We start from the raw sequence: 21798 nt of genomic DNA on the forward strand, positions 1-21798 counted from the left end.
AGAATGTGTGACGAAGACAAGCCAAAACAAGACCAGTTGTCCCTGATAATTATACGTTAAATTATTAGCATTAATGCCTTACAACAGATGCAGCATGTATTTAACAGTAGTACTCACTGAAATGTTTTCAGCGGTATTCGCTCTTTATTAGTTCGAGCCACCAAATGAACGGTCCACAGAGCATGAGACTGTCCTTTCTATAAGACGCACCTAAGTATAAGTCGCATCAGTCCAAAACGTCATGATGAGAAAAAAACATAAGTCGCACTGGACTAGAAGTCGCATTTATTTAGAACCAAGAACCAAGAGAAAACATTACCGTCTACAGCCGCGAGAGGGCGCTCTGTTTTCAGGGGTAGACTACAGGAGCACCGAGGAGAATAGAGCACCCTCTCGCTGCTGGAGACGGTAATGTTTTCTCTCGGTTCATGTCAAATTAATTTTGAGAAGTCGCACCTGACTGTAAGTCGCAGGACCAGCCAAACTATGAAAAAAGTGTGACTTATAGTCCTGAAAATACGGTATTTAGGCCAAAGTGGGCGAAGATAAAAAACTTTTGGCATTATTTTATCTGTGTTATTAAAAAATAAGATCAACGATACACAGCTACACATAATATACAAATAAAACTGTGTTTTATTTTCAGGTACAATAGGTGTATTTAGCAGGAGCATTCTAGAAATTGAATGAACAAATATAAACATAAAACACTATATAGACTCCTGTTAAAGCAACTGTTTTAAAAAAATTTTTAGTCAACAGTAGGTAGTTATTTTTTTCTCTTTTGTGTTGTTGTATTATTAACATTTAAAGAGGTAGATTACCCAAAAATAAAAATTGTCATCTGTCTGTCAATTTGGACACAGTGTTTTATTGTTATTCCATCATTTACTCACTCAAAAGTAGTTTTTAAACCTGAAGTTTCTTTCCTTCTGACGAACACTGAAAACCAAACAGTTGCTTGTCCCCTTTGGCTTATTTCCTACTATCAAATTCATTGTGGACCAGCAACTGTTTGGTTACCCACATTCTTCAAAATATCTTCTTTTGTGTTCAGCAAAATAAAGAAATTAATACAGGTTTGGGACAACATGTGAGTGAGTGAATAATGACAGCAATTCAATTTTAGGGTGAACTATCCCTTTAAAGGGTCATGAAACCCCTGTTTCAGCGCTGGTTAGTTCTCACCACAGTTGAGAAAAAATGAAAAAAAGTGGGTGTGGTGAGGAGCAGAGGTGGAAGAAGGGAAACAGAAAACACAGACAACTTCCAGTTCAGACAGTTTCATTTCACTCCCTTCAAGTTAAAACCATTTGCACTCTGCATCATAAACCATATATATGAATGCACTGTTGCACCTCTGATAACTTTTAAGGCTTATTCTGCGTCGTTTATATAAGCCTTTTGATGGATTGTGTCATGGAGCTGTAAAAACAGTTATACTCACTAAGTGAATGAATCGCTTTTGTGCCTAACTCTTATAACAAAGCAAAAACAAACAATCTCCTTCCATCCATGACCATTTCTCTTGGTTAATGTAAGCGGTCTCACATTGACATTTTAAACTACAATCATCCAACCTAAATGTTTTGTCACTGTTGTAGCAATTTCAATTAAAGGACTGAGACAAAAGTTTGTTTGAAAATTTTCCTGCAAGAAAAGTTTGACAGTCATAGTCATCCAAGTTGACTACAAATTGTGACAGAGGAAACACCCAAACTCAACATTTACACCTTCATCAAATGCGGATGCTTTGATCGCATCCAATGATAATGCATTTTCAAAAATATATTTCCATTTAAGGTGTCTCACTATGTCCTCCTGGTGAGTTTCTAAGAATTTAATGCAAATCATTTTCGAAGTAGCCAGGGCGTCTAAGAAACTAAAACAACATTTCTGTATCACACACTTGTCTTGCACACATACACAATAGATTTCCTGTTATGTCTCAGCTCATCAAAAACTCAAGCTTACTGAAGCAACCTGAAGCACTCAGAAATATCTAAAGGACACTCTTTAGTACAGTGAAGCTAATTTAATATTTCAGATAGAAATGCAATCTCCTCCAGTCACCCCAGTGTATTTGTTTTTCAATTTATGTTGTTGATATTATATCAACATACTTAAAAAGAACTTTGATTCAAACTCTGAATAGAATTAATTTGAACTTAAAAAGACACGTAAACAGTCAGTAATAAAATAAGAATAGATAAATGACAAGCAATGGCACAAACAAATACAATAACAAACTGAATGATCTATTTAAATGTAAAATAACACTGGTTGCCATCTCTTTAAGACATCATGCACACATCTAACTGTTATACAAGTTTTGTTTCTCATCTTTTTACATTCACTTAATAGCCTATATACTGACAATGTTTAGTATAAATCGACTGTTTATGTGAATACTCATCAAGACGGCATTTTGACAATTTTATATGTATCTGGCCATTTATGCGCAATAATGCACAACACAACTTTTTTTCTGTAAGTCATTCTCTCTCAGATGCGGCTCTATGTACGCACACTTTATGTGTGAGCTCACAGAAAGTGGTTTCTCAGTTTAAATTGTAGACTCAAAAGCATTTGCAAATGATACATTCCGTCATTTGTCCCGAGCGACTTATGTTAAAATATTTGAAGGAATTTCCCACCTTACAAGTGCAGAAACTGAAACAACTGAAATACTGAAACACTTACCAGTTGTATCAAAAAGCTGTCCAAATTTTGGCAACACTGCTCACAGTCTGAAGCGTCTGTCATAGCAAGTCAACACATGCTGTTGTGAATAATTACGCGAAGCTTCTTCTCATAGGATAAGAACGCACAGTATCATGAATAATTTAATAGACAACGACACGTCATCGAATTATGACGTCAACAGGATGTCGATTTTAAACCCAGAAAATGAAAATGGCGCAAAAAAGCTTACAATAATCAAGTTTTCTCCAACAGTTAAAATTATCGGATGCTAAGATTTGTCTTCTATGGCAATGTTAGCCCCTGCTTAAATGTCAGAAAAAATTGTCTGGGGTTTCATGACCCTTTATTGACAGTCGGCTGCATGTTTAATACTGTCCCTTTAAGAGCTGCATGCATCTTATATACAGACATGCATCCATTTTTTCTTAACAGTTTACTTTTATTTTAGACTTTAATTAGTTCAGTAATCGGGTGCTGTTTGACAGGCTTTTTAGTGCGCACACTTCGGGAGTATGCACTCAGAAAAAGCACACATCAGAACAACGCGTAAAGATATTAAACTGGCAAGGCTTTAAAGCACATCCAAAAATGTACTTTTGTAATTACGAGTAAGTGCAGTATCCCATGAGAGTAACTCTACCGCTGAGTTAACACTGATGTGAATGTATGTGGCATTCTACAGTAACGTAATATTGAGACTGAGACGACAGAAATGCAGTTGATTAGAATGTGCTCTGTAGCTCGATATTACGATACTACTTCAAAAGCAGACTGTGGAGACATTTTTATCATCCACAATCAAAAATCATCTTATCGCACACCCATAATGTCTAGTGTTTTAAAATCTGTTCAGAAGTCATATAGTGTATTCCAGCCTTTACAGAACAGTGATATTTATGTGGCACAAATACAGCCAGGATCACTAAATTGACAGAATCAAGGAGGAACACAAATTTAAAATAAAAAAAACTAACAAACCCTAGTGTATATAACTAATTTAAAAAAGTGCATGTAAAATGACTTTCAGAGACTGTGTGTAAGCGATTCTGTAATTTGGCAACTGAAAGTCAGTTGCTCCATGGTCATTCTTTTTGGTCTGGGGATCTGTAAAGCCATCCAAATATTTGCAGTCTATCTACATTTTAGCAGCTGTCATTGTGGAAGCTGCTTAGCTGTCCAGATTGTAACTGTCCTCTGTTGTTTATTTGTCTTCCTGCCACACTGTCGTTCTGCTGCAGGGTTGCCTGATCCTTTCGCCAAAGTGGTGGTGGATGGCTCGGGTCAATGCCACTCTACAGACACGGTCAAAAGCACATTGGACCCCAAGTGGAATCAGCATTACGACCTGTGAGCAAATTCCTCCATAAAGTTACTGACGGATACATTTTCTGTTCTGTTCTCAGTAGTATTCATTATGTTTTAATTATGTGATTTATGTGTAGATGTGTTAATTTAGCTTTAAAATAATGGAAACATTATTAGCTAGTGTTTTTAAAAGGAGGAAGTTGCTAAAGAGAGTCTTTCCGCAGTTATATTGGGAAGACCGATTCCATCACCATCAGCGTATGGAACCACAAGAAGATCCATAAGAAGCAGGGTGCGGGTTTCTTAGGCTGTGTGCGGCTCCTGTCCAACGCCATCAGCAGACTAAAAGACACAGGCTGTGAGTGGGATACTTTTATAGCTTACCGTAATCCCTTCATTGTGCCATATCACAGTCGTTTCATGTCTTCATTAAATTTGTGTAAAGCTGTGTACCTGTAGTCTGTAAAAGTTTGATGGCCTAGTTTAATGACATCTTGTCATTTATCTATCACACCATCAGACCAGCGTTTAGACTTATGCAAGCTGAACCCATCTGACAGTGATGCTGTTCGTGGACAAATCGTTGGTACGTATTAAACACTGCAGTAGAACTTTTACAGAATTTTTCAGATAAATTGGCCCAATATGTATTTAGCCGCTTTGGTGACACTTTTAAAATAAGTATGTATTTGCTCTAGATAACAAAAATGTAGTGTTTATTTTAACAAGTGGAGTTTTTTTCATTCAGAACAGTTAAGACGCAATTTGGCTCATTAAAGTGAAGTTAGTTCTGAGAAAAGCATTATTTGTTTGTTTTCTTTTGTAATTTTCTCTAAATTCAAATGTCTACTATCAAACTAATGAATGCTGAATCATTCTTTGAACTAAATGACTTTTCTTTAACCATATTCTTTATTTTTGTAGTGAGTCTGCAGACCAGAGACAGAATTGGCAGTGGAGGGCCTGTGGTCGACTGTAGAGGACTGGTAGAGAATGAAGGGTGAGTCAATTTTTTTGTCTCCGAGGATGCACTTTTTTTTTTTTTTTTTTCAGCACAGACTGGCTACCTGCCCAGATAAAGCACTTTATTTGAGCTTCCAAAAGACCTGTTAGATTCACAGTTCATTACATCAATACCTAGACCCACTGAAATGTTGGTGTGACTGTTTGTGTCTTAACACCTGCTCTGAATGTGTATGTTTCAGGCCTGTCTTTGAAGACTCGGGGCCCGGGCGGCCTCTCAGCTGCTTCATGGAGGAGCCCATGCCATACACCGATCCTACAGGAGCCGCTGGCGGGGGCAACTGCCGTGCACTTGAGTCGCCCAATCAGGAGCAACGGCTCCAAGCACAACGCATCAGAAACCAAGATTCTAGAGGGCATGCACACACCCCCCAAAACAGACCACATGGACACCAATCCCCTGACCTCCCTGAGGGCTATGGTAAGATAGAGCATTAGAAATAGCGGAGTAGTAAAAATGAACCCGATCTGATTGTTTTAGCTTATTATTTAGTGTCTGTGATTTAAAACACAAACTGGTACTGACATCAGAGCACTGCTTTTATAACAAATTCACTTTTTTCAGCATACTTCAAAATGCCTGGTGTGAGCAATTTTCACTGTTCCTTTCTGAGGGCTTGTCAGTTATGAGCAATAAAAGGTTTATATAAATATTTTACTATAAATCTGTCTTTTTACACATCACCAGTACGTATACATGATCTTTTACCCACAGTAAAGCTGGAGTCCATTGAGACTAATACAGCTTAGCGATCAGGGTAGAGGCTACTGAAGGTCATTGAACTGGAGAGACTGAGCTCTGAAAGGAGTCTATTCACTTTGGCACTGCGGCTCGCATTATACAGGTGGATTGGCTGTGGTAAAGCCCCTCATTGGAGTGTAACCATGCCTGACCCTGTTGGTGTTGTGGTGCCATGACCAGTGGACGGCACCAGTGTAATTAAATCTCAGACTAGACATGCCACACTAGCTGTGTGCCGTCTGAGAACTGGAAGTTCAGCGTCCTGTTGCAGTAGCCCTGGTGCTCGTTCAGGTTACGTGTAAACTGGCGTCTGGGTTAGCTGTGGCTCATTTACTCTTGACGTGTCTCTTCTATTTTCTAATGCAGAGCAAAGGACCACCGTGCAGGGCCAAGTCTATTTTCTGCACACACAGACTGGCGTGAGCACCTGGCATGATCCCAGAATACCCCGGTAGGTTTAATCACCACCCACCTTTGCTGAAATAACGATTGCCCCAGTTTGATTGCTCCTTGCTGCTTTTGTGATATCACTCTGATCGTAGCTCTTTAATGTCCACAATCAGCTAACTTGATATCCAGCAGTCCCACTTAATTGCTGCTACTGTTGACATTGTGAAACTTAATAATTTGCTCATCATCATAATAATGACCTAAGAAGCATGAGGAAAGGGGTGCAAAAAGAAGCCCATAGTGAGAAGAGCAGGGTGGGAAATCAACACATGCCACCAGAGAAATGTGATCACTTTTTGTGCAGTGGCAGGTTGTTTTGCCTTTACAGTCACTATTGCATGTGACCTCCTAAAATTGGTCAAATAACATGCTTGTACATTCAACACACACATGTGAGCATGTTTTGAAGTTCACTATTTGTTTTCATCTTCAGTTTCACCAACATCTCTTTAAGGCAAGTCGTTCCACTTGGTGGGTGTCTTTTATAATGCTCCTGGTCTGCTTTTTCTTTTATTTGGGAGATAAATACTAGCTCTACGTGCATGGAGAAAATATACTTTTATTCAGCATTAAATTGATCAGAAGTGACAGTAAAAGGTTTCAAAAGATCTGTTTTAAATTTTTTTTAGATCTTTCAAAGAATCCTGGAAAAAAAAAGTATCATGGTTTCCATGAAAATATTAATCAGCGCAACTCTTAAACATAGATGATAGTAAGAGATGTTTCTTAATGATTTCTGAAGGATCATGTGACAATGTAGACTGAAGTGATGGCTGCTGAAAATCAGCTTTGCCACCAACTGAATAAATAACATTTGAAAATATATTTATATGAAAACATTTGTTTTAAAATGTTGTAATCTTTCATAATATTAAACATGAGATATTTCATTTCAAATCTAAAAAAAACTTACCCACTCTTTTGAAATTAACAAAAATATTAATGGTTAGTAAAATCTGAATGTCTGTTAAAATAGGGCACTCACCTGATATTGTGGCTGGTGGATGGAGAAAAAAAAAGTTAATTTCCCACTCTGCGAGAGTTTTGGGGCACCATTATATGTGTTGAGCACCGGGTGTGATGGGTGCGCTTGCTCCTTCAGGGATTTGAACAGCGTGAGTTGTGAGGAGCTGGGCCCTCTGCCGCCCGGCTGGGAGATCAGGAGCACTGTGTCAGGACGAATTTATTTTGTTGACCACAATAATAGAACCACGCAATTCACCGACCCCAGGTTACACCACATCATGAGGTAAAACATCTTTCACATCGCCTCTGCTCAGAACATCTTATTGCTCATCCCAGCTCTTAAATTATCCTGTAAATTATTAACCACAATGAATAAATCATCCTTATGTAATTAAAGTTGCTAGTAATGATAATTGCTTGCTCTTATAAGGTTGTATTAAATTAATTCTTAACATTTATTTAATTCCTAATCGTCCCTAGTGGGAGTGTAACCCAAATGATGCATGTAAATATCATGGTCCAGTGGCTTGATAAACTGCTATCAGTGTTTTGATGTATTGGTACACGTGACATCTGTGTGTGTTTTGCATGTGATGAGCAGCCAACACTCTCAGGTGAAGGAGTCGAGTCAGGCTCTGCCTGTTCAGATGGAAGTTGGCATGGAGGAAGGTGATGGCGAGTTACCAGTGCGCTATGAGAGAGATCTGGTCCAGAAACTCAAAGTTCTCCGCCATGAGCTCTCCCTGCAGCAGCCTCAAGCCGGCCACTGCCGCATAGAAGTGTCCCGTGAGGAGATCTTTGAGGTACTCGCAGTCACACAGCTGAATAATGCCAGTCATGTAGTGCATGCATAATTTAGTTCCAACAGCACTGTGGAACTGTTTTTGCCGTTGGAAGTGACTAGGGATGCATCACGATTAGGTTTGCACACTGATGCTTGCTTCCTGGTTTCCAACATTTGGATGTTATTATCAGTAGTTCTCTTATTTTCACAAAGGCTACATACATTTGATCAAAAATACAGTAAAATAAAATAAATAAGTGTTACCCTCTTTTCTTTTTGAGTGTTTTTCAAATTCACTGATAAAGCTGAATTTTTTGCCTGTAGTATCACATGATTATCATTTATATTATTCTAATATGCTGATTTATTAATATATTAATATTTTTTATATTAAAACACTTGTGTTTCTTATTGTTTTTGTATAAACTGCACTACATCATCTTTTTTTTATGAATAGAAAGATCAAAAGGACCACATTAATTTGAAATGTATACATTTCTATAACATTATAAATGTCTTTACTGGCACTTTTGATAATTTTTTATGTACCTTTGTTCAAAAAGTATACATTTTTGTAATAATATCATATTGACCTCACACCCGACTCAAAAATATGTCTCATTCTGTTCTATCTGTGGGATAGGAGTCTTATAGACAGATCATGAAGATGAGACCCAAAGACCTGAAGAAGCGGCTGATGGTGAAGTTCAGAGGAGAGGAGGGGCTGGATTACGGCGGAGTTGCTAGGTAGCATATGAATCTGTTCTATGCGAAAGGTTCTCATTAATGAATTTCCCCTGTGCCTCATTATTCCCCCATCTCGTTTCATACACCAGACTTGACTTTATAATTTCAGCAGTTTAGGCTGAATCTCAGCCAGGCTTATCAGCATGCAGGGTATGGTGTTCATGAAATTGCAGGTGTTCCCCTGTTGAGCACAGAGTTTAGACTGAACTGCAGCCAGCAAAGACTCAGATATGAGTTCTATCTGAATTCCTGTCCTGTTCCAGGGAATGGTTGTATCTCCTCTGCCATGAGATGCTGAATCCATACTACGGCCTGTTTCAGTACTCGACTGATAACATCTACACACTACAGATCAACCCGGACTCATCCATCAACCCTGTAAGTCATGCAGCGACCTGTGCTTGGGATTTCTCTTCTAAACAAGACCCAGTAAATCAGTATGTTATGAAGAAATTTAGCATAGGCTGTGCTTCCTGGACCTCACAACATATGGTCATCATGTGTGCTTTAAAAGGTTCACCAAGCCGTTCTCTGCTGCGGCAGGGTCTCATTAAACTTCCTCTCACGCCCTCTGCTGTTGTTTTTCAGGACCACTTGTCTTACTTCCACTTTGTTGGGCGGATTATGGGTCTGGCTGTTTTCCACGGGCACTACATCAATGGAGGCTTCACCTTACCCTTCTACAAGCAGCTCCTGGCGAAGCCCATCCAGCTTTGTGACCTTGAGACGGTGGACCCAGAACTGCACAAGAGCCTCGTCTGGATACTGTGAGTGAATTTAATGAGAAATGTAATGATCAGTTTCTATTGAATTAAGTGTATTTCTATTTATTTATAAGAAAATCAGGATCAAAAGAGAGAACTTGTATTTCTCACAAACTTTTCTATACCACTGTTGTGCTTGTCCCACAATTCAGTTTAAGACTATGGAATTACACAAACCTGAATGTGACACATCCATCATCTGGCTAAAATTGGATTAAAAATTATAAGCAAGCCCTTCCCGATTTTTTTAAAATAAACTAACAATTAAAATATCTTCAGCATCAGTTAAATGTTACATTTTTTTACATTTTATAATAATAATAAAACATAATAATAAAAGGATCTAAATTATGTAATGAAACAAATATAGAATGTATAGGAATTAGGGCTGGGCAATTTAACACGTTATTAATGCATTAATTAATGCCAGCAATTATTTTAGCGCACTTTAACGCAGTGTTCTTTTATTATTATTATTATTATTATTATTATTATTATTATTATTATTATTATTATTATTTGAAACCCCGGTTGTTTACTGGCTCTGAATCCACATACAGATGAACCATGAGTCACAGGAGTGGTGGGATATTGATCAGTACTGGCTTGGGTGGGTTTCATCACACGTCTCCACCAATGAGAGCGTTTGGGTTGGGACTAAGATTGCAGCCCCGCTCACATGAAGCGTTTTTTCTGCTGAAGGGTAATAACTTTTTCAGTAATTTAGTGGGTACAGGATCTAATAAACATGTTGTTGGTTTAGATGCAGTGATATTTGCAGAGTTTATTTAGCTCTTCTTGTCCTATAGTTGTTTTTCTTTGAGTGCAATGAATGAAGCTGAATTACAAAACGCTGTCGATTCTACATGCATTTTGGTATTTCTAATGTTATCTTTTTTATCAGTGTAGAAATTCATAAAGTCATCACTACTAAACTGTGAGGGAATATTTAGTTTGGGTGACGACTGATTATTTGTTAATCTAGCCACTGTGCTAAATAAAAACCTTTGGTTATTTTCTATGTGTTTGTGGATATGCTCTGCCCTGGCACTTTTTTTCCAAGTGATTCTAAAAACGTCCAAGATTTTCATCATTTGCGTTCAAGATTAAGAGTTTCTTTCTCGAGAGAATGGGTATTGCTGTTGTACCATGTTGCAGTAGGTTTTTCTCTAACCTTTTTTTTTTTATTTAATGTGGGCAATAGCTTCTAATGTATTAGAGAAGATAGTGCCCATGTTGCTAGTCATTTGTATTTATGGGTACAGAGAGCTATCTGTCTTTTGTGGCTGGAACAATAGTTGTACCTGGACGATAACGCGGAGCCACATAGTTAATATCAGTGATGCACAGCATGCATGATACAAGGTAACTGTCAGTAACATAATCACTTTGAGGTACTATATCTAAATCTATATCTACATCATTAAGATCAATTCCATGTGATATAATTAAATCTAGTGTATGATTAAAACTGGATATGTTTTGCTTGACTCCAAAAGAGTTCATCAAGTCTGTAAACGCATTATATTATCAACATGAATGTTAAAGTCTTCGACAGTTAGCTCTTTATCAACATTAATCAATAGGTCTAAGAGGAAATCTGCTAATTCTTTTAGGAAATCTTTCTATGGCCCTGGCGGTCTATACACAGTAGCCAGAGCAAGATATAGGAGAGATTGCTTTTGCATATCTGACAGTGTAACATTAAGTAGAAGTATTTTGAATGAATTAAACCTTATTCAAATGTGACCCTGGACCACTGTCACCGGGGTATATTTTGTAGCAGTAGCCAAAAATACATTAGGATATTAAGTAAAGATCATGTTCCATGAAGATATTTTGTAAATTTCCTACTGTAAATATATCAAAACCTAATTTTTTATTAGTAATATCCATTGCTAAGAATTCATTTGGACAACTTTTAAAGCCGATTTTCTCAGTATGTTTTTTTTTTTTTTTTATCTCGGACAAATATTGTCAGATCCTAATAAACTATACATCAATGGAAAGCTTACTTATTCAGCTTTCAGGTGTTGTATAAATCTCAATTTCCCAAAATTGACACTTAAGACTGGTTTTGTGGTCCTGGGTCACATATCCTGTTTTCTGAGTAACATTGATAATATCACCATGAGCAGTCTGACGGGGCTCATGCTTATAGCAGTAGTTTGGTGGACTAGACTCATTTAGACTAATATAATCATTTGGTTTGAGCCAGGTTTCAGTTAAGCAGAGTACATCAAAACTGTTTTCTGTGATCATTTTATTTTCAACAACTGCTTTGGGTGTGAGTTATCTAATGTTTAGGAGGCCAAGCTTTAAAAATGTTTTTGTTCATTTATTTTGTATTTTTCCGATTTAATCATGATCAGTTTTTTTTCTAGATTTTCTAAATTTATATTTTGACTTCACTATTCAGTGAACAGACACAGTCTTTATAGACTGGACAACACACGTACTTCTATCATTTAAGTGGGTAGAACTAAAGTCATTAGTTCATAAGGAGCGTAGCTTCCTGGAGATGTTGTTTGACAGGAGTTCTGCTCTGACTCTGGGGTGCAGGCATTCAGCACGAAAAAGCCTAGGATGCTCCCAAAAAAGATTCCAGTTATTAACATAGAGTAGTTTCTGTTCTTTACACCATGCCAATAACCATTAGTTTAAATCAAACAGTCTACTGAATCTTTCGTGTTCTCGATGATGCGTATGAAGCGGTCCTGACACGATGATCGTCATCGTGGGCGATGTGCTGTGCACCGTCTCGATCGGGCTCCTGAAGTCCTTCTTTAGTTTCTTTGCTAGTCGGCCACATCTTGGTGTCTTTAACCCCTGTGTGCCCATTCCGTGTCGCAGAGGGGAGCAAAGAAGTTCGGGGGGGAGATCTTCACTTGGGGCTTGGCTCGTGTCCTATGTTGCTGGTGCACCCAGGATCCGTGGAGTACAGGTGGTTGGAGTGTTAGCAGGATGCTGTATACTCGGCCTGGATTTGTGAGCGTCAGCCCAGGTTGTTTCCAGTGCGGCTCTCTGGTCTCTCAACTGGGCCTGCTTCTACACCAGATCGCAAATCTGCTTCTACACAGCCTGATGGTGAATGAAATAGATTTTAAGATCGAAAAATAGACAATAAAGGATTAACTTGACGAAGCATCAATTCAAAACACGCTGCAGCAACAGGAAGTGATGAGTACACCCTTATTCTCCCGCATCCCGCAGAAACGGGTCTCTACCCACCCACACTTTCCCATCAAGTGTTATCCTCTGTTGTGTTGGGTCCCGCGATAGTGCAGGTCTGAGCATAAATTGTTTTTCTGTAAAAAACTATATAATATTTTCTGTAAAGACATTAATGCCCTGGTAGTATATGTAGGAAATGTTCTTTTCATTTTCATTTGCTTCACTGAACTGAAGACTTTTCTTTAGACGGTCTCAGAGTGTTTCAGTTAGCTTGAGTCTTCGATGAGCTGAGAGATCGGAAATCTGTTTGATTTGTATGTGTGTGCAAGACAAGAGTGAGACGGAGATGTTAGTTTAGTTTCTTAGACGTCCTGGCTACTTAGAAAATTATTTAGGCACCTTAAATTTACATATGTTGAATATGCATTATGATTGGATGAGATCAAAGCATCTGCATTTGATGAAGGTTTAAATGTTGAGTTTGGGTGTTTCCTCTCTGTTGCAATCTACAGCTAACCCTGAATGACTGTATGGATGTAGACCTTTAGAAATAGAAAATTGCCACGACAAAGTGACAAATAGCTTTGGTTTATATATAATTTGATTACATTCACGTAGTGTTGTCACGGTACTACACTTTTCAATCACTAAATATAAAGCCAATGCCATTATTTATACTTATTTACAATTGTGTAACAAATTGTAAACAAATTGTAAACAAACAAAAGTTTTTCTACAAGTAATATAATTATGAAAAACCGTAAACAAGTTTCATCCAAGTTTTAATTAATGAAATTTAAACACATTATATTTTTTGGTAAATAAAGGGGATTTGCTATTACATTTAAAACATGGAAGAAATATTGTGTGATTTATTCCTTTAAAAAAATAAAGTTTTATACATTTTTTCAAGAGTAGTAGCAGTATCACATACATTCTACTAAATAATAGTAATATTTCTAGCACAATGCCTTTATGTAAAAACAAACTTTTTTTTTGGCGGGTTCAATTCAATTCAAGTTTATTTGTATAGCGCTTTTTTTACAAAACGAATCGTTACAAAGCAACTTTACAGAAAATTATGTTTCTACAATATTTAGTAGTAGCTTATGGTGGTGACTGTAAGTTTGTGCACGTTTGACAGGATTTTTAGAAAACAATTATACAAGACGTAGTCAGCTAGATGATGAACATTATTAATATTATTAATTAATAATTATTATATGATGCAGTCACACATGTAGCAATATTTGTTAGTTCTGTTTGTTGATTCAGGGTTATCATCATCTGGGGTCCTCTGAGGGTCAGCATCATCTCTTCTCAGGTGTTCTGGGTCCAGACTGGAGCTTGTGTAAATCCTAGTTACCACGGGATGTAAAACATAGAAACAAAATAGAGACATAATTAGCATAGCTGCTGATCCAACAAACTAAAATTAGTTTAACCCAAGCTAATGAATAAAAATGCACATTTGATCAGATGCAACTACAGTCACAATTTAAGAGATACATTATTCGAATGCTTGGTGAAAGAGATGTGTTTTTAATCTAGATTTAAACAGAGAGATAGTTTCTGAACCCCGAACATTATTAGGAAGGCTATTCCAGAGTTTGGGAGCCAAATGTGAAAAAGCTCTACCTCCTTTAGTGGACTTTGCTATCCTAGGAACTACCAAAAGTCCAGCGTTTTGTGACCTTAGGGAGCGTGATGGGTTGTAGCGTGGTAGAAGGCTAGTTAGGTATGCAGGAGCTAAACCATTTAGGGCCTTATAGGTAAGTAATGATAATTTGTAACTGATACGGAACTTAATAGGTAGCCAGTGCAGAGACTGTAAAATTGGGGTAATATGATCATATTTTCTTGACCTGGGTTGCCGTGAATACCATTAAATTGACACTGGTTTTACTCAAATAAAACGGTAAAATGCTTGTGAAGTGACTCAGAACAGTTCTGGTGATGTTGCTTATGTATTTATGTCCTCATTGAGACGGCAGATGCTGAAATTACTTAAAGCGTCTCAAGCTTCAGTCTATGTAGTAAACAAACCCACAAGTCTCTGACATTCATTCATTAACAAAGAACATGCAGGATTCATATTTTAACCAACATTTGCAGCTTAACATTTAACAATACTGGTCCATATGGAGATTTGATTTGGTTAATTTATGCTGACTTGGACAAATTCTGTAACTGTCCATATTCAAATGTAAGTTTAATTTTCATGACTGGATTTTGAGATTCCGTCCACGTTTCTGCTTCGCGGAAATCATTGAGCTATATGCATCAAGAACCAGGTTGACCGGGTATTCTGTACCACCGGTACTTAAACAAACCTTGTACAGTGACATTTTAATTTTTTTAGTATCGACTTGGTACTGAAGTACCGGGTCTTTTGACAACACCTTTAAACACGTTTATGTTGAGATTTATAAGAAATATTTTAGCTACTACCTAGGCTATGTAAAAGGAATAATGTGGTAAGAAAATACCTTTTGTTTAAAGTGTTTGCAAACAAAATTTTATTGCACTTTTTTTTCATATTGCAGTACTTTTAAATGATAAAAGTGCGCAATAAACTACTTTTTGAATTCATTATTGAATTTTGTGCATAACAATGCAATTGATTGCATGATTGTCTGCAACGTTGCCCAGCACTAATAGGATTATTATTATGTATGTATTAATGTATGCTAATGTAAATGTTAAAAAACAAAGTGAAAAGTCCATATGTATTTTGAGTTTATTGGTGGCAGACAGCTTTATATATTTTTTTGTTAATTGATAGACTGTTGAATGTTAGCAACAATATAAATAACTTTGCTATATTTGTCTTTTGTCGTTTTTAGAGAGAATGACATCGCATCTGTTTTGGACCACACCTTCTGTGTAGAACACAATGCTTTTGGCAAATTCCTCCAACATGAGCTGAAACCAAACGGCAAGAACATCCCGGTCACAGAGGAGAACAAGAAAGAATATGTGAGGTATGAAGAGGTGCACACATGTGTGGGCTGACCAGACACAGCAAATCCATGATCACGCTCCGAGAAAGTCATCCAGCAGAGGGCGGCAGGCACATGGATAGTTGGGCTTGGCAGAGGTTTTAGGAGCCTCACTGCTTTTTCCATTTTCAATTTGATCGAGTGAACCCTGGATATACAAGCTAGCATTGAACAATATTAGTGGAATGTCAATTTTTATGGGAGTCTTTATTGTGTGCGAGTCATTGTCAAATAGAAATGAATCAGAGGTTGTTAATGGAGGACTGTGGGGTGCAGATGCCTCTTAGTGTTCTCCATGTTCCACTGCAGCTCTCTAATGATTGATTGTGTCTCCGTTAGGCTGTATGTCAACTGGAGATTCATGCGAGGCATTGAGGCCCAATTCCTCGCCCTGCAGAAGGGCTTCAACGAACTCGTACCACAGCATCTGCTCAAGCCTTTTGACAACAAGGAACTTGAGGTAATTCAGATATTTCAGACACACTGAATGGATAGACATATGTAAAAGCTATTAGAAATGGGGAAATCTTTTAATGAACATTATAAATGGTTTTACTGTACTTTTTAAAATATATTTTAGCAAGAATGCATTCAATTGTGCAGTGTTTTTTGTTTACTGAACCCCAGAACAAATGTGGTGAAGAGGTCAAAAATAATTTGAGTTTCTCTCTGCATTGTAGCTGATCATCGGAGGTTTGGGCAAGATCGATCTGAACGACTGGAAGGCGAACACACGGCTGAAGCACTGTGTGGCTGACAGTAACATAGTGAAGTGGTTCTGGCAGGCGGTCGAATCGTTTGACGAGGAGAGGAGAGGCAGATTGCTACAGTTCGTCACAGGCTCAACACGCGTCCCTCTACAAGGCTTCAAAGCACTGCAAGGTGGCTAATGGATAAGCCATGTGCATTTTCAGTACACCTGATAGATGACAGATTGCCTCTGTCAATGTTAAGCTTCCTAGTTTGACACTTTTTAGTTTGTATCGGCCTTAATCCTAGTGAGAAATTCCCTAAAGGCAACAGGAAACCAGAATGTTTCAATTGTCCCTAAAGTTATGCATAGTTCATTAGTGCATGTTATTTTAAAGCAAAACGTTTACATTCCATTATTAATTTTTTTTCTTTGTCCATTGTAATTGATAAAGCAGTAGCCTAACATGTTTATCATGTTCACTGTTCATACAAAAATATCAAGTTCAACCCTGCATTACATCTGGCTGAATATTCTGATTTACTGTTAACAGTATGAAAGCTAAATGAGTTGTGAACGTGATTTGATGTTGTGTCGTGCTCACGTCTGTTGAGTGTGATGATTTGGAGAACAGTGATAACTAGAATGTATCTTTGTAAGGTTCTACAGGTTCTGCAGGACCAAGACTCTTCACTATTCATTTAATTGATGCCAACACAGAAAACCTGCCCAAAGCCCACACATGGTAAGATTTGGTCTTAATTGAAGATACTGAAAGCCTATGTTTTTTTTTTTTGAGTAATGTAATATACTCTACTGTTGTCTTGTTATGAGGAATCAAACTTTCCTTGATCTTTTGAAACAAAAGACTGTTTTCAATTGTTTCTTGAGCAGCAAATAATCATATCAGAATGATATCTGAAGGATCATGTGACTTAAGACTGGCGTAATGATGCTGAAAATTAAGCTTTACCGCCACAGGAATGTACTTCCAGAATGTAACCTTCAGCACTCAAAACTTTCCTTTCTAGTCTAGAGCAATCATTTATTGAAACCTCACACAGATGAATGTATGCAAGGACACTGTTACTGAAGTATCAAGAAAGTAATAATATTGCACTCGCTCTACAGAAATCTCAAAACCATTATTATCTTGTCACATTGAAATGAGTGTTTCTTAAAGGCACAGTTGTAAAAAAAAAAAAAAGAAAAACTGTCTACAGTTCACAGAGAATTGTAGTGGTGGAAAAATGGTAATGTGGCACTATTCGGTGCTTTACTGAAATTAAAGTCATGTTATAAATATTAAATCATACGAATGTGTGACAGGGCTCATTACAGATGGAATGAAGTCTGAAACACTGATCTCATATTCTTTCAGCTTCAACCGGATCGACATCCCGCCTTACGAGTCATACGAGAAGCTCTATGAGAAGCTCCTGACGGCCGTGGAGGAGACGTGTGGCTTCGCAGTGGAGTGAGCGAGTGCCCTGTCCAGCCAACCAGCAATGGCAGCAAACCCACCTAACAGCCCCAGCCATCCTCTTCACCCCCCTCCCCTTCTCCAGCACAGACGGACTGGTGTCTCCTGACAGACTTCAGCATCAGCTGGAAGCTGCAACGGAGGGGAGCGACCACCCCAGGGCAAAACTCTCAAAGACTCATGATTCCTCACAACGGGATTCGGGAATTGTTTCACATTACCACAATAAGTTACAGAGAAATCTGATCAACGTTTCTTTCGTTCCTCAAAAACCCAGTTGGTATTGTCTTTGTCACTGAAGCGGTGGGCTGAAAGCGTCTGACTGTAACACGAGTGAGTGTGTGCTGCAGTAGAGCCTCGCTGAGCCTGTGGTCTGCATGAATAGAGCTGACCTTTTAGTCTGGGGGGAGTATTTTAACATACAGCAAAGGCATCTTGAAGGACAAGGGTGGTCTGCGTTGTCATGCTCGGTATCGTCTCTTACTTGACTTTATTTCCTTTGTGTCCTGTTCAGTACTATAGGATGGCATTTCAATGGTATCCATTTCCTGTACTCATCAGCGTTCTCATTGTAGAAATTAACTCCATTGCTTGAAATGTATAATTGTAATGTTTTTTTTTTTGCTTAACAGCGAGTCTTAGTCTTCTTGTGGGAAGTGTGAATCTCACAGCCCTTGTGTGTTAATGTTCCTCAACTGAAGCACAACGATCATGTGCAGTCTAGAGAACGACCCAAAGCCTGAGCGAGTTTCCTGAGCGAGCCAGTATTTACATCACATAAAATCTTTTTTCTTTTTTTATGACATTTTTTATCCAGTGAGCATTCCTGCATCGTCAACAAAAGACCTATTTTTAAAGATAATGTTTAATGAATGGTGTTTTAATATGCAGATTTTGAAGCAAATCACCTTCTCGGAAAAACATTCTGATCCACTAACACGCCTAAACTGGACTCCTAAACCTAGTTTTGCAAAGAAAACGGATGTTGAGTGTTTTGAAGAAGCTCTTTTTGTCCTAAACTTTAATGAATCTAACCATTATCATATGGTAGCTTGGCATTAACAGTTTCAACGTAACGCACCATGAAACTGAACTCTAGACTGTTATTCACGTGTCTCCTTCATTCAAACCACTGCTTCAAGTAACGTTCAGCACTTTGGCTGGCACGTGTACAATCCCCCGTCATGGAGACGTACGTCTGGCTGTGTGGCGGTACATCTGCAGACTCTGATGGACAGGGGTTTGCTCCAGGTTTTGTGAGGTGAAACAGCAGGGCAGTGTCTTGGATTTCATTATGTAGTGCTTGACGTGCATGGCACCAGATTATTCTTTCTAAATGTAAAGGATGAGCCAACCTCAGTGTTCCTTCAACCACTTTTGTCTCTTTCTCTCTCTCTCTTTTTTTTTTAACCAGTTATTTATTACCATGTAATGTCTTTTAAGTATTGCTGCTATTATCATTATTCCATAGTTTTCAGAGAAGGCCGAGTTCTTGTGAAAGCTGTACACTAATCTCTCTTATTTTATGTATGAATCAAAGTATTTAAACCTGCTGCTGATTCTTCAGGAAGTTAAGAGGACGGGTTCCCCCGACCTTTGACCTGGATGGAGTTAGCAAGTGATGTAGGCTGGGCCCCGGTGGTCATGTTCATATTTGTGATATATGCAATAAAAACCATCACCTTCATATTCTTGGTTCTGTCTTAAAATGTCTCTTTCCTCACTGAATGTGTATCGGATCGGTCAGAATTTGTCTTCGGTGAGTGTGCAAAAATGATGTTTTTCCAAAAGAGTGGTGAACCATTTTTAAACTTTCATGAAAGACAAAAGAGGTGATGTTTAATGTTGTGTAATTGTGGGGATGGCTAGTGAGCTTGAAGATGAGTATGGACTTTGCCTGAAGTTACAGTTGTTTTCCTATTTCTCGAAAGAAAACTCTTTTTCCAAGGAATGTGACCGGTATCATCACATTGTACAATTATTAGGTCCTGAGTGTCATTGTTTATCCGATGCAAGAGTAATGTAACTTACTATGTACTAAACATTTCTGAAAAATATTCAGTGTAAATAAGATTATATTAAAGAAACTAAATTGAAAACTATTTCTCCTTGCTCTTGTTTTTTGTTTTTGGTCTTTGTTTGCATATATATTGTAAATTTTTATTTTTAACAGAGGGAACAGAGCACCCAAAAATTACATTTATTCCCCATCAGGCCATCCAAGATGCAGATGAGTTTGTTTCTTCATGGGAACAGATTTAGAGAAATGTAGCATTAAATCACTTGCTCATCAAGTGGATCCTCTGCAGTGAATGGGTGCCGTCAGAATGAGAGTCCAAACAGCGTCTCCCATATTTAGGATGGGAGACGCGTATTTTAGCCAGAAGCAATGATTTGAAGTTAAAAACATCTTGATGGATTTTACAAACATGAAGCTTTTCACTTCACAAGAAGTTGACTGATTCACTGGAGTATTGAGACTGATAATTATTATTATTACCTCTTTATCAGCTGTTTAGACTCTAATTCTGACGGCACCCATTCACTGCTGAGTAAGTGACGGAATGGTACATTTCTCCAATTTTATTTATTTTTTTACATTTTTGAAGCACTCTGGGTAAGTCAATTTTCAACAAATGTTTATTTTCTGATGCACTACTCTTTTAAGTAAAATAAGCCAGTTGCGCTTCATAATTATGAATGCTTTTGTTTTATTTGCCTACAAAAATAATGAAGGAGCAGGTGACTCAGGACATGATGTGCTTTGGCAACTGTGAGCACAAGCACAAGCAGTGCCTTGTGTCCAAGCCGTTTGGAGGACTGGCTTATAATTACATTCAGTGTGTTGCCTTTATAAACAGAGTCTAAGCAATTGGCCCCATGTGGGCATTTTCAATTTATAGCCTTTTTATAGAGATTTATTGTGTCCAGCAGTGTCAAAATGCTAAATGTGTTGACATTACATAAAAAATGGAGCAATATTTTTTCAGAAAGGAAAACTAAATGTATATTGGAAAACTGTTGTCATAACGTCAAGGAAAATATAATTGCCTTGTAATAATCATAATAATAACTGCTTATAATTACTTTCAGATATGTTTTCTTAATTGTCCAACAACCCTGTAGTAAAAGTTAATTAGAAATGCAACACTGTCTCAGCTATCGTTTACTGTGTCTTTTCCGCCATTAAAATGTCTGGAAAATCGAGTTGGTGACTTAAGCTGTGAATCCAAGCACAAAAAGAAGAAAAAAAACCCTGCAATGTCCTTGGAGGTCTTCCCTGCCTGGTTTCCTGAAAGCATTTTGAAAATGATATTCATGGAGAAAAGTTACCAGACAGGAGAGCGGTGCCAAGTCGACTGGTGCCACAATCCTGCAACAGTAATAAGACTTTATGAAGAGACATTATAAAGTCCCGTGACCTTAACCTGGGAGTTAAAACTCAAGCCAGACAATTGGGATGCTCCTAGAAGAAGGTGTTCTTCCAGATGATTTCCTGCAGTTTTAGGAAAATGATTTGCTTCTCTATCTGTAATGAGATCGATGAAGATGGGTGCTGGAGCTGTCAAGATGATAAAGACCAGATCTTTGGTTTGGCGAAGGAACCGTAAAGTCTGTCCTCAGAGCTTCAGACTGCATAAGAAATCGAGAAATCGTCAATAGAGTCTCATCTTTTCAGTTTTTAAGAATTCAAATGAGTTTTGATAGATAAGATTGTGTTGTACACAGTGTTGTGCGTCATACCTTCCTATAAATCATTCCTTGTGGGTTACAAAAGAGTCTTCTGAATGCTAGTAGCAGACACATTGAGGGTTTTTGGGAGGAACTACCAACCATCATGTCGTTCTAACCCAGTATGACTTTCTTTCTTTTCTGAAACACATAAGAACTTATTTAAATGAAGCAGCTCTTCTCCATACAATGAACTGAATGGTGAGCTGAGCTGTCAAGTTAGATTATT

At 37.9% G+C, this 21798-nt stretch overlaps 1 protein-coding gene across 1 annotated transcript; it reads left to right on the plus strand.

The window, feature by feature from the left end:
- Nucleotides 1–3784: 3784 nt before the first annotated feature.
- On the plus strand, nucleotides 3785–19939 carry LOC113078083 (E3 ubiquitin-protein ligase SMURF1-like). Its single transcript, XM_026250378.1, has 16 exons — nucleotides 3785–4053; nucleotides 4236–4369; nucleotides 4532–4597; nucleotides 4936–5011; nucleotides 5217–5455; nucleotides 6143–6227; nucleotides 7329–7475; nucleotides 7794–7995; nucleotides 8620–8723; nucleotides 8987–9101; nucleotides 9312–9490; nucleotides 15508–15645; nucleotides 16003–16123; nucleotides 16344–16545; nucleotides 17024–17099; nucleotides 17736–19939. The coding sequence occupies exons 1-16, from the start codon at nucleotides 3785–3787 to the stop codon at nucleotides 17833–17835; spliced, it is 2253 nt and encodes a 750-aa protein (XP_026106163.1). The 3' UTR covers nucleotides 17836–19939.
- Nucleotides 19940–21798: the final 1859 nt, after the last annotated feature.

Source organism: Carassius auratus, unplaced genomic scaffold, assembly GCF_003368295.1.
Source record: "Carassius auratus strain Wakin unplaced genomic scaffold, ASM336829v1 scaf_tig00024173, whole genome shotgun sequence".
In the NCBI taxonomy this organism is placed as follows: Eukaryota; Metazoa; Chordata; class Actinopteri; order Cypriniformes; family Cyprinidae; genus Carassius; species Carassius auratus.